The sequence below is a fragment of the Trachemys scripta genome, chromosome 3 (assembly GCF_013100865.1).
Source record: "Trachemys scripta elegans isolate TJP31775 chromosome 3, CAS_Tse_1.0, whole genome shotgun sequence".
In the NCBI taxonomy this organism is placed as follows: Eukaryota; Metazoa; Chordata; order Testudines; family Emydidae; genus Trachemys; species Trachemys scripta.
Window position 1 is genome coordinate 136,954,867 of NC_048300.1, and position 14,263 is coordinate 136,969,129.

The 14,263-nt window shown below is 45.5% G+C and overlaps 1 protein-coding gene across 5 annotated transcripts in view; it reads left to right on the plus strand.

The window, feature by feature from the left end:
• The window catches only part of RNGTT (RNA guanylyltransferase and 5'-phosphatase), a 412,738-nt gene that overhangs the window by 217 nt on the left and 398,258 nt on the right, over positions 1-14,263 (plus strand). For 4 of the 5 annotated variants that reach the window (XM_034766053.1, XM_034766055.1, XM_034766058.1 and 1 more), the window contains exon 2: positions 13,766-13,875. In XM_034766053.1, coding sequence (XP_034621944.1) covers positions 13,766-13,875 — 110 coding nt within the window. Of the gene's footprint in view, positions 1-5,034; positions 5,146-13,765; positions 13,876-14,263 lie in introns of those variants that run through there. The other variant, XM_034766054.1, reaches the window with a different exon arrangement.

Genomic DNA, 14,263 nt, shown 5'->3' on the forward strand with positions numbered 1-14,263 from the left:
GCGCGGGGCGGCCACAGCTTCCCCGCTCCTCTTCGAGCCGCCGGCGGACGGGTGTTCGGGGATGGGGCGCCGGGCCCGTCGGGGTAACGAGTCTCTGGCCCCGGTGCGGGTGGTGGTGTCAGGAGTCGTAGCCCCGACCCCATCCGCGAGCCGGGTCGGTTGCGTGCGGCGGGGACACAGAGCGGGCTCCCCGGGGCTGAGCGTGGGGCGTCGCAGGCACCACCCCTTTCCAGGGGAGCCCTTGGGACTAGGCGCCTCTCGGCCCCCTCCCTCCTTTCTAAGTGGCGTCTCGCTACCTTTGCACTTTTCGGTCCCGTTTTATGCCCCAGCTCTCTCATCCTCCCCCAGAACTGCGCCCTGCCCCCCAGCACAGCAGACCTCCTTCCCGCAAAGGGCTGGGGGGAAACTGGCCAACATTCACTCCCGCTTCTCTCAGAAATCCTCCTACCTGTAAAACAGTTGTCGCTGACCTGACCAATCCCCCTCCCGTTCTTTGAAAAGTAGTTCAGAAACTTTTAACAGGGCGCTGAGTGGCGAAACTGACTGGAGTCGGTTTCTCTTTGCAGCTGACTGTATGTGCAGATCCCTGAAGCAGTTTCCACTGCTGTAAATAATAGGCTGAATTGCAATGAGCTGCATCCAGCCCTGGAGCTAAGAGTTTTCTCAACCGCTCTATCCTAGTCACTTCCCTCCTTTTTTCATAAGCACTTAATTCCCTTTACCCCCCCTCCTATCCGCTCCCCCAACTCTGTACCATAACACAAAGAAATAAAGTAAGGGACTGAATAAGGGAAAGAGAAGTAATGTTTTCCCTTCTACTACTTACAGACTTACTTCTTCCCATTTTAGGTTCTAATTCAGCATTGTACTTAAATCTGTGCCTAACTTTATATCTGTAGGGGCTGCTCATGTGATTAAAATTAGCCACATATATAACTTTGCTGAGTTGGGGTCATGTTTCCTTCCTTCCCTCCATCATGTTTACTTTTGCAAGTCTCAAGCCCTCTCTTTGTTTTTGTCAATTGCCTTTTTTGAAGGTCTTCTCCAGGATTTTTTCTTTACTTATCAAGTTTATGTTCAGCATAGGATTAAAAAAATGGATTGTCTGTCTGCATTTCTGCACATTGTACTTCTCTATTGATTTAGCAGAAGCAGTGAGTGAAATCTTTGGATCAGATCAGATCTGGTTCTCTTATTGGGGATGTGCTATATACAGCAGTGGTTCTCAACCTATTTACGTTTGTGGGCCACTATACAGCTCTCCATGTATAACGTAGGCCGCATCTGTACAATATATATAATGCCTGTATGGCACTGAGGATATGTTGCAAGGGCCACAGGTGTGTGCTGATTGGGCTGCAGGTTGAGAAGCACTGATGTCGAGATCTCTACAGGATAGGGGATTTAAAAAAAAGTGTATGATAGACGCTGTGCAGTGGATTAGTAGCAGTTAATTTGAGTTCAGGACTAAAGTCTTTCCTGTTTGGGAGGTCTGTGGAGGGAGAACACCTAGTTAGAAATATGGGAATTGCCATATAGGATCAGACCTATAGTCATCTAGTCCAGCATCCTGTCTCTGACAGTGGCCATCACAGATGCTTCAGAAATCTCACATTAGGCAGAGGTAAAATAATATCATCTCCCTGTTAGGTTTTCTCATACCCTAATCTCTTCATATGAAAGTTTTCCCATGCCCCTAATTGTTTTTGTCACCCTTTTCTGAATGCCCTCTTATTCTGCAATATCCTTTTTGAGATATTTTGAGTGACCAGTACTGCAAATCATATTTTAGATAAGGCTGTACCATTAATTTTATATAATGGCATAATACAGTAACAGTTGGGAGTAGAAATTGGTGATAGTCTGGTATTTCTTTGATGAGGTTTTGTGTATTTACAAAGAAAAGTCCTGTGTGTCTGAACACAGAATGAATCAAATATCGGGAAACAGCTTCTTTCCTCACCGCACCAACAGCACTCTTTTCAGCCTGCATCTTTGGTACCTCATGCTTCAGGGTTTCATCCAGCCACCTACAGGAGGTAAGGAAGGGATTCTCTCCTCCTCCATGGGGGCCCCGCTCCAATGTATTCTGAGAGTTATTTTAACTCCTTTCTTTGAAACATCTGGGATGGCTGTGGCTGGAGGTGGGACATTGGATGAGGAGGGCCAGTGCTCTCAGGTGCTTGGTTGGCTAGTTCTTGCTCACATGCTTAGGGTCTAACTGATTACCAAATGTGAGTTCAGGAAGGAATTTTTCCCCAGGTCAGATTGGCCTTGACTTTGGGTTGTTTTTTTTGTTTTTTTTTCCCTCTGCAGTATGTGGTCACTTGTTGGGATTATCTAAGTATATCTCACCTAACCATTTCACAGTCATTGTCGGGGTCTCAAGCACTGGTGTGCCTCGGTCCCTCCTATTCTTTGTCTGTGGCATATAATAATCTAGTGTCCTGTGGGCTGTAACACTTTGGTCTAAATTTAGTTGTTGCATTTAGCAGGTGCTGAGTGGTGATGGTCTGTAATATATATGAGGTCACACTAGATGATCTGGTGGTCCCTTCTGGCCTTAAACTCTAACTTTTAGAATGACCTCTCAGTATAAGAACCATTTTACCTCCTCTGTTGTCCTCATGACGCCCAAAATGGCAATGCCCTGTATGACCCATCCTACATAGAAAGAAAATAAATATTTTACCAAATTAAAAACGACACAACAGGGACCTCATTTCAGAAAAATTCTGGAGGCGAGAAAATTGTGTCAGCATATAGAACATTATATGTGATTATATTATATCCTGCAAAGTTGGTAGGTGGAGAGGGAAGCGGAAGACATAATGGAGTGTATAGACCTGTTAAAAGTCGGGAGTGGAAACCAAGGTGTGTGTGGGGGCAACTACCTCCTTGCCCCATAGCAAATGATGCACCTATGATATGAGGTAAACTACATATGTGCAGTGTCTTTCTGCAAGGATGTTTTCAGATCACCAACTCATATTGATTTTTGTTTCCACTAAATCTCCTGTGGGATTTTTTGCTCCCTGATGGACCTTTTTTTCAGTCCCTGTGGAATGCTGATTGTCTGTGGAATTTGCTGGCTGATGCAGAACCTGCCCACTCTGTTTGAATCGCGGATTCACCTCTCTAACAACTCTTCCAGCCTTAACTTCCACAGCTACTTTCTCAGATTCCATGGAGCGGCAATGCTGAAATTCTGTCCCCCAAAACTGAAAGCACTAACATCTTTGTCTAATATGAAAGGGGTTTTGAAACATGGGTAGGCCAAGCCATCACAGTCCCAAGAGCCTTTTTCACCCCTGAAAATGCCAAATCACACATTACTGACCACTGAATTAGTCTCTCTCTCCCCCCCACCCCCATTTCCTGCTTTTCAGAAACATTCAGGAAATTAATAGGGATCCATTTTTGTTTCAAATCCACAGGAACTTTAGCAGCTAAGATACCGCAAAGACCCTGGTTCTCAAGACAGCTTTCAACCACTTTCCCTGGCGGGAAAGCTATCATAGCATGTAGCTGTTATGATGGCTTTTGCCCACGAGGCCAGGACAACTCATTCACTTGAAACCGGTTGCATACAACCATTTGTCTCACCTGGGCCAGATTTTTAAAGGGAATTTCCACAGACTGAATTTGTAAGACACCTTTCCTGGCATTGATTACACAGTTACTAGCTGTAATCCACTATTTCAGCCAACCAGACTTCTTGCTCAAATGTCAGCGGTCCAGTCTTCAAACTCAATTTTTGCCCCAGTCACTGGCTCCATCTGAGATCAATTAAGTGGTTCATATTGGCTCCTGTATTCCGTCACCTTTTTAGTATGTCTGGACTAATAACTAGTGTTCCCCTGTTTCCTGAACTTGGAGAGAAGCTTTCACTAGCCCGGGGTGGGCAAACGTTTTGGCCTGAGGGCCACATCTGGGTATGGAAATTGTATGGCGGGCCATAAATGCTCACAAAATTGAAGGCTGGGTTGCATGAGGGGCTTAGGGCTCCGACTGGGGGTGCGGGCTGTGGGATGGGGCCAGAAATGAGGAGTTCAGGCTGAGGGAGGGGGCTGGGGCAGGGGGTTCGGATGCGGGAGGGGGTGAAGACTCTGGCTGGAGGTGCAGGCTCTGGGGTGGAGCCAGGGATGAGTGGTTTAGGTTGCAGGAGGGGACTGCAGGTTGGGGGTGGAGCAGAGGGGTTCAGAGTATGGAAGGGGGCTCCGGGCTGAGGCAGGGGGTTGGGGTGTTGGAGATGGGTACAGGCTCTGGGCTAAGGGTGCGGGGTTTGGGGTGCAGGAGGGTGCTCCGGGCTGGGACTGAGGGGTTTGGAGGGTAGGAGGAGGATCAGGGCTGGGGCAGGGGGTTGAGGTGTGGGAGGAGGTTAGGGGTGCAGGCTCCAGGCGGTGCTTACCTCAAGCAGCTCCTGGAAGCAGCGGCATGTCCCCCCTCTGGCTCCTATGTGGAGGCACAGCCAGGCAGCTCTATGCGCTGCCCCGTCCGCAGGTGCTGCTCCTGGAAGCAGCGGCATGTCCCCCCTCCGGCCCCTTTGCAGAGGTGCAGTGCCAGCCAGGGAGATCTGTGTGCTGCCCTGTCTGCAGGTGCAGCCCCTGCAGTTCCCATTGGCTGTAGTTCCTGGCCAATGGGAGCTGCAGAGCTGGCGCTTGGGGCGGGGGCAGCATGTGGAGCCCTCAGCTACCCTTACGAGTAGGAGCCGCGGGGTGTGTGGGGGGAACATGCCGCTGCTTCCAGAAGCCGTGCAGAGTCATGGCACGCATGGAGGTCTGACGGGCTGGACACGGCCTGCGGGCCATAGTTTGCCCACCCCTGTACTAGACACTTGGCACAATTTGTTTAAACCTGCCTTAAATTTATAACCGTCCTTTTTGTGGCCAGTTTTGTCATAGTGCCAGCATTAACTGAACTGTTTCCTTTAATTTTTGCCAGTTTCCCATTTTTGACAAATCAAGTTTATAATTTGTTCTATTTATTCAATGCAGGTATGAACCAGATCAGAATCCCTTCTTTCATCTTAAATATAAGGCACAGAACTGTACTTAGTGTTGATGGCGATCAGCTTCCATCTGCCTCCCTAAGAGCTGCTTTCTCTTCTGATGAAGTGCTGCAAGAAAAGATTCAAGTTCTGTGGTAAATTTCACAGCCTCTTGTGTATTTCTACACAGCAAAGAAAAACCCATGGCTGACCTGTGCCAGCTGACTTGGGCTGTGGGACTGTTTCATGGCTGTGTAGACTTCTGAGCTCGCTGAATGCTGGGACACACCCACGTCGCAGGGTCCTAGAGCCTGGGATCCAGTCTGAGCCCAGATGAATACACATCAATGAAACAGCCCTGCAGCCCGATCCCTGCGAGCGTGAGTTGGCTGGCACAGGCCAGCCGTGGGTTTTTCTTTGCTGTGTAGACATACTCTTGAGTGTCTTTGGCTTCCTTTCACTGATCTTCAAATCCCCAGTCCATCTATAAATTGGTTCATCGCCAGTTTAACTTGGAAGGCCTCTGTGGTATCTGGGTATGCCAGAAGCACAAGTCTCTGCAGATCGTCTTCCAGTTCAGATTGGGTTTCGGCTTTTCCTCCCTTGTTCTTATTGAAGCTGGTCGGGGCACAGCTTAATGGCTAGCTCCAAACCATATTAAGGGCTTGTAACAGTTCTCAATAATGCCATCTCTTTTCTGGGTGGAGCACCATCAGAGATGGACCACTTAGGTTGGCTGCTAGTAACCCCATTTTCTAGCCTGTGTTCTATCTAGCCATTCATTTGAGCCAAATAAGTCTCTCAGGAAGTTTTTCCCCTCAGAAGGGGGCTTTGGTATCATTTGCGTTAGGACAGCCCAACCTCTCCCCTCTGGGCCTTCATGGGGTACAAACAGCATAGAAAACTATTGGGAATGTCTGGTCTTACCCCAGTCCTCTGGCTGGCTCAATTCCTCATCAAGGCAGCTGTCTTTCACAGTTGTCTGTGACCCTTTGATTTCTTTCTGGAGCTGAATTTTCAGCTCATTAAGTCCTTGCTACAGCTTGTTTCAGTTAGCGAGTTCCAAATTATCCAAAGCCTGTTTGGTCTCCAATACCTTCTGGAAAAACGTCTGGTCTATGGCAGTCAGATTGTTGGTCCCCTCATCAATCTGTTTTACTACTCCAGATTGGGTGGGTTGCAGCTGGGTTTCCCAGTCTGTCTGGGCACTTTGTAGTTGCCACTCCAAAAGCAATCTCATCTTAGCCTCTAAGTCAGTGGTCTCCAACCTTTTTATGCCCAAGATCACTTTTTGAATTTAAGGGCAACCCAGGATCTGCCCCGCTCCTTCCCCAAAGCTCTGCCCCACTCACTCCATCCCCCCCTTCTTTGGCGCTTGCTCTCCCCCCTTCCTCCCTCCCTTTCACCAAGCTAGGGCAGGGGGTTAGGGTTCGGGAGGGGGTGTGGACTCTGGGTTGAGCCTGGGATAGGGGGTTGAGTGTAGGAGGGGGATTTGGGGTGCTGGCTTTGGGAGGGAACTCAGAGCTGGGGTTTGGGGTGCTGGCTCAGGGTTGGGGTGCGATGGGTGGTACTTACCGCATGTGGCTCCTGGTTGGTTGCACAGCGAGGCTAAGGCAGGATCCCTGCCTGCCCACGCCACTCCTGGAAGGGGCAAATGCGTCTCTGTGGCCCCTGGGGCCGGGGGAGGGATGTGGCTCTGCACACTGCCCCTCTCTGCAGGCACCGCCCCCAAAGCTCCCACTGGCCACAGTTCACTGTTCCTGGCCAAGGGGAGCTGCAGGGCAGAGCTTTCAGGCATGAGCAGTGCGTGGGGACCCACACACTCCACTCAGGGCCGCGGGGGTGTGGGGGTGGTGTTGGCTGCTTCCGGGAGCGACATTGAGCTGCAGCAGGCAGGGAGCCTGCCATAGCAGCAGCCCCGCTACACCCCCGGAGATAGCGATCGACTGGGAGAGTGCCCAGGATTGACCCATCAATTGCGATCGACGGGTTGGTGACCACTGCTCTAAGTCATCCCTGTGCCCTTTCTGGGAAACCGTCACTGCTTATTTTAGATCTTAGAATCATAGAACTGTAGGACTGGAAGGGACCTCGAGAAGTTATCGAGTCCAGTCCCCTGAACTCAAGGCAGGACTACGTGTAACTAGACCTTTCCTGAGAAGTGTTTATCTAACCTGTTCTGAAATGACGGAGATTCCACAACTTCCCTACGCACTTTGTTCCAGTGCTTAACCACCCTAACAGTAAGGAAGTTTTTCCTAAACCAGCCTTGCTGCAATTTAAGCCCATTGCTTCTTGTCCCATCCTCAGAGGTTAAAGAGAACAATTTTTCTCTGTTCTCCTTGTAACAACCTTTTATGTTCTTGAAAACTGTTATGTCCCCCTCAGTCTTTTCTTCTCCAGACTAAGCAAACCCTTCTCTCCCCCATCATTCATCATAGGTCATGTTTTCTAGACCTTTACAATTTTTTGTTGCTCTCCTCTGGACCTTCTCCAATCTATCCACATCTTTCCTGAAATATGGTGCCCAGAACTGCCCACAATACTCCAGTTGAGGCCTGATCAGCATGGAGTACAGTGGAAGAATTACTTCTCCTGTCTTGCTTACAACATTTCTGCTAATGCATCGTAGAATGATGTTCACGCTTTTTTTGCAACAGTGTTACACTGTTGACTCTCATTTAGCTTGTGATCCACTATGACCCCCAGATTCCTTTCCGCAATTTTCCTTCCTAGGCAGTCATTTCCCATTTTGCATGTGTGCAACTGATTGTTCCTTCCTAAGTGGAGTACTTTGCATTTGTCCTTTGAATTTCATCTTATTTATTTCAGACCGTTTCTTCAGTTTGTCCAGATCATTTTAAATTTTAATCCTGTCTTCGAAAGCACTTCGAAATCCCTTCCAGCTTGATTTCCTCTGTAAACTTTATAAGTGTACTCTCTGTGCCATTACAGTAACTCCTCAATTAACGTTGTAGTTATGTTCCTGAAAAATGCATTTTTAAGTGAAAATGATGTTAAACGAATCCAATTTTTTCATAAGATTTAATGTAAATGCAGGGGGTTAGGTTCCAAAGAAATTTTTTTGGGGCAGACAAAAGGCATTATATACTGTACTGTACTGTGGTGGGGAGGTGCCCCTGGCTTACCCCTGGGGCTCAGGGCTGGGGGTTCAGGATCTGGGCGGGAGTTAGGGTGTGGGAGGGTGCTCAGGGTTGGGGTGCGGGGTCTGGGAGGGCGTTATGGTGCGGGAGGGCGCTCAGGGTGGGGGTGCAGGGTCTGGGAGGGAGTTAGGGTGCGAGTGGGCGCTCAGGGTGGGGGTGTGGGGTCTGAGAGGGAGTTAGGGTGCGAGAGGGCGCTCAGGGTGGGGATGCGGGGTCTGGGAGGGAGTTAGGGTGCGGGAGGGTGCTCAAGGTGGGGGTGTGGGAGGAGGCTCAGGGCTGGGGTAGGCAGGAGGTGTAGAGCACTTACCTGGGGCAGCTCCTGTTTGGTGCAGGGGGTGTGCAGGTGACTCTGCGGCTGGCTTTGAAGGGGAAAGCACTGCTTCTCTCCGACCTCTGGCTGCGCGGCTGCCCCTACTCCTCCTGAGTCCTCTGGCCCGTGCTCACAGGGCTGCATTCCGAAAGGGGCTTTAGAGCTGTAGATCAGGGCCCCGGGGCCCCCTTAGCCCAGGATCCTGCAGCCCCTAAAGCCCCTGCATTCTGGGTGGCCCTGCCTGCTGAGGGGTGGGGGGGCAGCTTCCCCGCTCGCTGGCTCCCTCCCTCCCTCCCAGAAAGTCCTAAGCGCTGCCAAACAGCTGTTTGGCAGCTGGGGAAATGCTGGAAGGGAGGGGGAGGAGGCAGAGAAGAGGAACTTGTGCAGTGCTGCCTTGTAAAGTCAGCCAAACAACATTATAAGGAGCATTGCACAACTTTAAACGAGTATGTTCCCTAATGGAGCAGTGATGTAACTTCAAAACAATGTTAAGCGGTAGGACGTTAAGTGAGGAGTTACTGTATCTAAATCATTGAAGATATTGAACAGAACCAGACTCAGGACTGATCCCTGCAGGATCCCTCTCGCTATGCTATTCCAGCTTGACTGTGGACCACTGATAACTACTCTCTGGGAATGATTTTCCAACCAGTTATGCACCCACCTTATAGTAGCTCCATCTAAGTTGTATTTCTCTAGTTTGTTTATGAGATGTTCATGCGAGACAGTATGAAAAGCAGTACTTGAAATCAGGATATACCACATATACCGCTTCCCCCCTATCCACAAGGCATGTTACCCTCTCAAAGAAAACTGTTAGGTTGGTTTAGTGGTTTGTCTTAATTCCTTTTGTGAAATGTTCAGCTCCCAGTTTAGGGCTTTTAATTCCTGCTAGTCATTTCTGAATTTTGCAAGTACTTCCATTATTTGTTACATCTTGGTTCAAGAGGTATACCAGCTCACAATCTCTGTTTGCACAAACTGGATCCTGCTTCTTAAACCAGCGTTGCTCCTGTTTGACCCAAGTGGCAAGTCAGAGTTTGGGGATGTTTCATTTGATAAATATTTCTTCAATACAGTTTTGTTTGTTTACAAAGAATGTACAAACTTCTGTGTCTCTGAACACAGAAGGAATCAAACAGCAGGAAACAACTTCTTTGCTTATACCCCCAAGAACACTCTTTTTTTAGGCTTCACCCTGACCCAAAAACCGCTCCACAGTTTTCTTCCACAGTCAGAGCGGCTGCTTGCAGTTGCTCCTTCTACCAGTTTTTGTGTCTGTTTCTGAGTGTCCTGCCTAAGCCTGTGCACACACCACACAAGCTATATGTTTCAAAACCCTTCCCCCACTCAGTTCAAACTTCTGGGCAGGTTCACAACTCCTTTTTGTCTTGAGGGGGGGGGGGGGACTTCTGATGAACTTTTCCTGACAGTTATGTTAATTAAAGGGTGTAGTCACACCCAGTCCCAAAGAAGTTTGTGATCCAAGCAGTCACCAGTATATCTCACCATAACACTATCATGACCTTTACAGGTAATTTTTTAATTCTATTTTTAATGATTACTTCAACCAGTTTACTAGGTGCTTATGTAAGATTGACTGGTCTGTAATTCCTGGAATCACCCCACAAGTCTTTTTAAATATAGGCACAATGTTTTCCACCCTTGGTCCTCTGATATAGTAGCGGTTTCAAATGGAAGATGGCATATTTTTGCTGGCGGTACGGCCACTTCATACTTGAGCTCCCTTAGAACACTTGGAATGCTTTTAAAATTATCACCTTGCTCCAGCATGTCATCTTTTGACACTTTAATCTCTTCTGGTACCTAATATTTATTGCCAGAAAAGAGCAGTTGAATCTGTAATAATGCAAAACCTTCCATTTCAACAATGTCTTGCTACCATCGCATGAATGACACTCTCAGTACTAGCATCTGAACATACTAGGAGAATTTACAGAATTCTGTCATAATTAATGTTCCCACCCTCTGACTTCACCACCTCAACCAAGCTTCACAATCATCATTGCTGTGTACAGTATTAAATTGTTTAAAACTTATTGTGTGTGTGGTGAAAAAAATTTCCTGGAACCTAACGCCGCCCCCCCCCCCAATTTACATTAATTCTTGTGGGGAAATTGGATTCGCTTAACATCGTTTCACTTAAAGTTGTATTTTTCAGGAACATAACTACAATATTAAGTGAGGAGTTACTGCATTTAATTTTAATGTATTTGGTACTTTTCAAAATGCTTTTTTGAATTCAATAGTTACTTAAATAGGAACAGAAATTCTTTAGTGTGAATTGGGACCCATATTTTTGAAATTTTTTTATACTTGCAAATTGAAATTTAATACTGCTATTCATAGTTACTCATGATTCAGCAAATACTACAAGTACAGAATCTTATATGAAATGCCTAAAATTTATTGAAACTTAGAAAAGAGATGACAGAGAACTCTTATGAAGGCTGTTACAAAGCTACTCTGATGTGTTGTGCGAACAATAAAAGCTCATAAATTAAAAAGCTGAGCCTCCAGGCAATAATAGCTGAGAACAGACCTCTCTTTAATAAGGTCAAGACTTGACAGTTCTTCTAAAATAAACTCTCAAAGTCCCAGAACCACAGGTAAGCACTCTATTTAATATAGAATGCTGCTGTTCCATGATGCTGATGGGGAGATCTCTGTTACTGTGGAACAGTTATAATGAAAAGGACTGACAGTAAATGGATGTTTCTGACACTATCTGGCTCTTTTAAGGCCATCTTTGGAACACTTCACACTTAAAAACCATCAGAACTGATGTTTACATGGTCAGGCTTACAAACTGACATTTTAAATTCCTATTTTCTTGTTCTGGCCATGCTGAATTTAAATGTTACTTTTAGGGCTGTCGATTAATCGCATTTAATTCATACGATTAACCCAAAAAAGTAATTGTGATTAAAAAAATTAATTGCGATTAATCGCAGTTTTAATTGCACTGTTAAACAGAATATCAATTGAAAATTATTATATATTTTTTACATTTTCAAATATATTGATTTCAATTACAACAAAGTATACTCACTTTGTACTCACTTTGTATTATTGTTTTTGCTTACAAATATTTGCACTGTAAAAATGATAAAAGAAATAGTATTTTTCCATTCACCTCATACGAGTACTGTAGTGCAATCTTTTTATCGTGAACGTGCAGATTTTTTTTGGTTACAAAACCAAAAACAAAACAGTGTAAAACTTTTGAGCCTACAAGTCTACTCAGTCCTACTACTTGTTCAGCCAATTACAAAGACAAACCGGTTTGTTTACATTTACGGGAGATAATGCTGCCTGTTTCTTAGGCTACGTCTTCACTACCCGCCTGAATTGGCGGGTAGAAATCGATCTCTCGGGGATCGAATTATCACGTCTCGTCGGGACGCGACAATTGATCCCTGAATCGACGCTTGTACTCCACCAGCGCAGGTAGGAGTAAGCACCGTTGACAGGGGAGCTGCGGAGGTTGATTTGCCGCCGTCCTCACAGTGGGGTAAGTCGGCTCGGATACGTCGAATTCAGCTACGCTATTTGCATAGCTGAATTTGCGTATCTCAAATTCTAGTACATTGGTGCGGCATGATTTCCCTTTACAAAAACCATGTTGACTCTTCCCCAACAAATGATGTTCATCTATGTGTTTGACAATTTTGTTCTTTACTATAGTTTCAACCAGTTTGCCTGGAACTGAAGTCAGGTTTACCGGCCTGTAATTGCCAGGATCACCTCTGGAACCCTTTTTAAAAATTGGCATCACATTAGCTATCCTCCAGTCATTTGGTACAGAAGGTGATTTAAATGATGGGTTAAAGACTACAGTTAGTAGTCCTGCAATTTCATATTTGAGTTCCTTCAGAACTCTTGGGTGAATACCGTCTGGTCCTGGTGACTTATTACTGTTTAGTTTGTCAATTTGTTCCAAAACCTCCTCTAATGACACCTCTATCTGGGACAGTTCCTCAGATGTGTCACCTAAAAAGAATGGCTCAGGTTTGGGAAGCTCCTTCACATCCTCAACTGTGAAAAACGATACAAAGAATTCATTTAATTTCTCCGCAATGGCCTTATCGTCCTTGAGTGCTCCTTTAGCATCTTGATTGTCCAGTGGTCTCACTGGTTGTGTAGCAGGCTTCCTGCTTCTGATGTATTTAAAATTTTTTTTGCTATTACTTTTTGAGTCTTTGGCTAACTGTTCTTCAAATTTTTTTTTTGGTGTTCACATGGCACTGTTGTGGCTGGTGTTGGAAGATATTATCGAGCAGAACCTGTCATCAGCATGGACACGTCCTCTGGAATGGTGGTTGAAGCACGAAGGGACATATGAATCTTTAGTGCATCTGGCACGTAAATATCTTGCAATGCTGGCTACAAAACAATGCCATGTGAACACCTGTTCTCGCTTACAGGTGATATTGTAAACAAGAAGCGGGCTGCATATATTGCCCATAAATGGAAACAAACTTGTTTGTCTGAGCTATTGGCTGAACAAGAAATAGGACTGAGTGGACAATTTTACATTGTTTTATTTTTGAGTGCAGTTATTTTTTTGTACGCAATTCTACATTTGTAAGTTCAACTTTCATGATAGAGATTGCATTACAGTACTTGTATGAGGTAAATTGAAAAATATTATTTATTTTGTTTTTTACAGTGCAAGTATTTGTAATAAAAATAAATATAAAGTGAGCACTGAACACTGTATTCTGTGTTGTAATTGATTTCAATTACATTTGAAAATGTGGAAAACATCAAAAAATATAAATAATGGTTTAAATAATTTTTTAGTTCCTCTAATCCAGTGTTTCCCAAACAGTGGGTCCCAATCCACCAGTTGATCCCAGGAAGGTCCTAGATGGGATGCCAGATCCAGGTTGGATTAACCCATCTCTGGGCCCTAGGGAAACATACACTTCTGCTGGCCCCATGCAGAGTAGAGACCCCAGTGGGGAAGGGGAGATTGGAGAGTGAGCCATCTCTGCACTTTTCCCACACTGCTGGCTCCTCTCCTGTGGGGCTGAGCCCGTCTTTTCACTCCAGGTATTGCGATGTAATGCACGGTGTTGCAGTGCCACTCAGGTTAGGCCAGGCCATCCCTCCATCATGATGTAGGGGCAACAGGCCAAATTTTCCTCAGCTTGTTTTTAATTAAATCCATTAGGTTATTGCTGAGCCTCTGTTAAGCTGTTCTTCATATAGCTTTAAAATCACTTGTGTGTATGTGTATATATACATACTATAACATTTTATTTTGTTCTATAGGGAAGTTTTTGCCTTTGAAGACAATGTTAGGACCAAGATATGATGAACAGGTTGCTGAAGAGAATCGCTTCCATCCCAGTATGCTGTCCAACTATTTAAAGAGTCTGAAGGTAAGTTAACATTTTATAAAAAAAAAAAAAACCCATATGTATACTGGAGAAAATGTAATAGATGGTTTCTGTTGGACCATTGGTAGAAAAAAAAATCACAAATACTGTAATTTCCCCCCCAGTTTTTCTCTTTCTCTACAGGATCCTAGCTTTCATAAAAAAGCATTAGTGTTAATAATAATAAAATGGTAGTTGCCCTCATAATCCAACATTGCTCAAAATTCTGCAGCTAAAGAATTGCATCAAGAGAAGTGTGAACTAATTTTTTCTTACTATCCTCACCTCCATCTCAACGAGATACTAATATCATTGTCAAGCTGCAGCCAGTTTAAATGTTAACAGTATTACAGATAATATGCATGTACATACACCTCTACCCTGATATAAT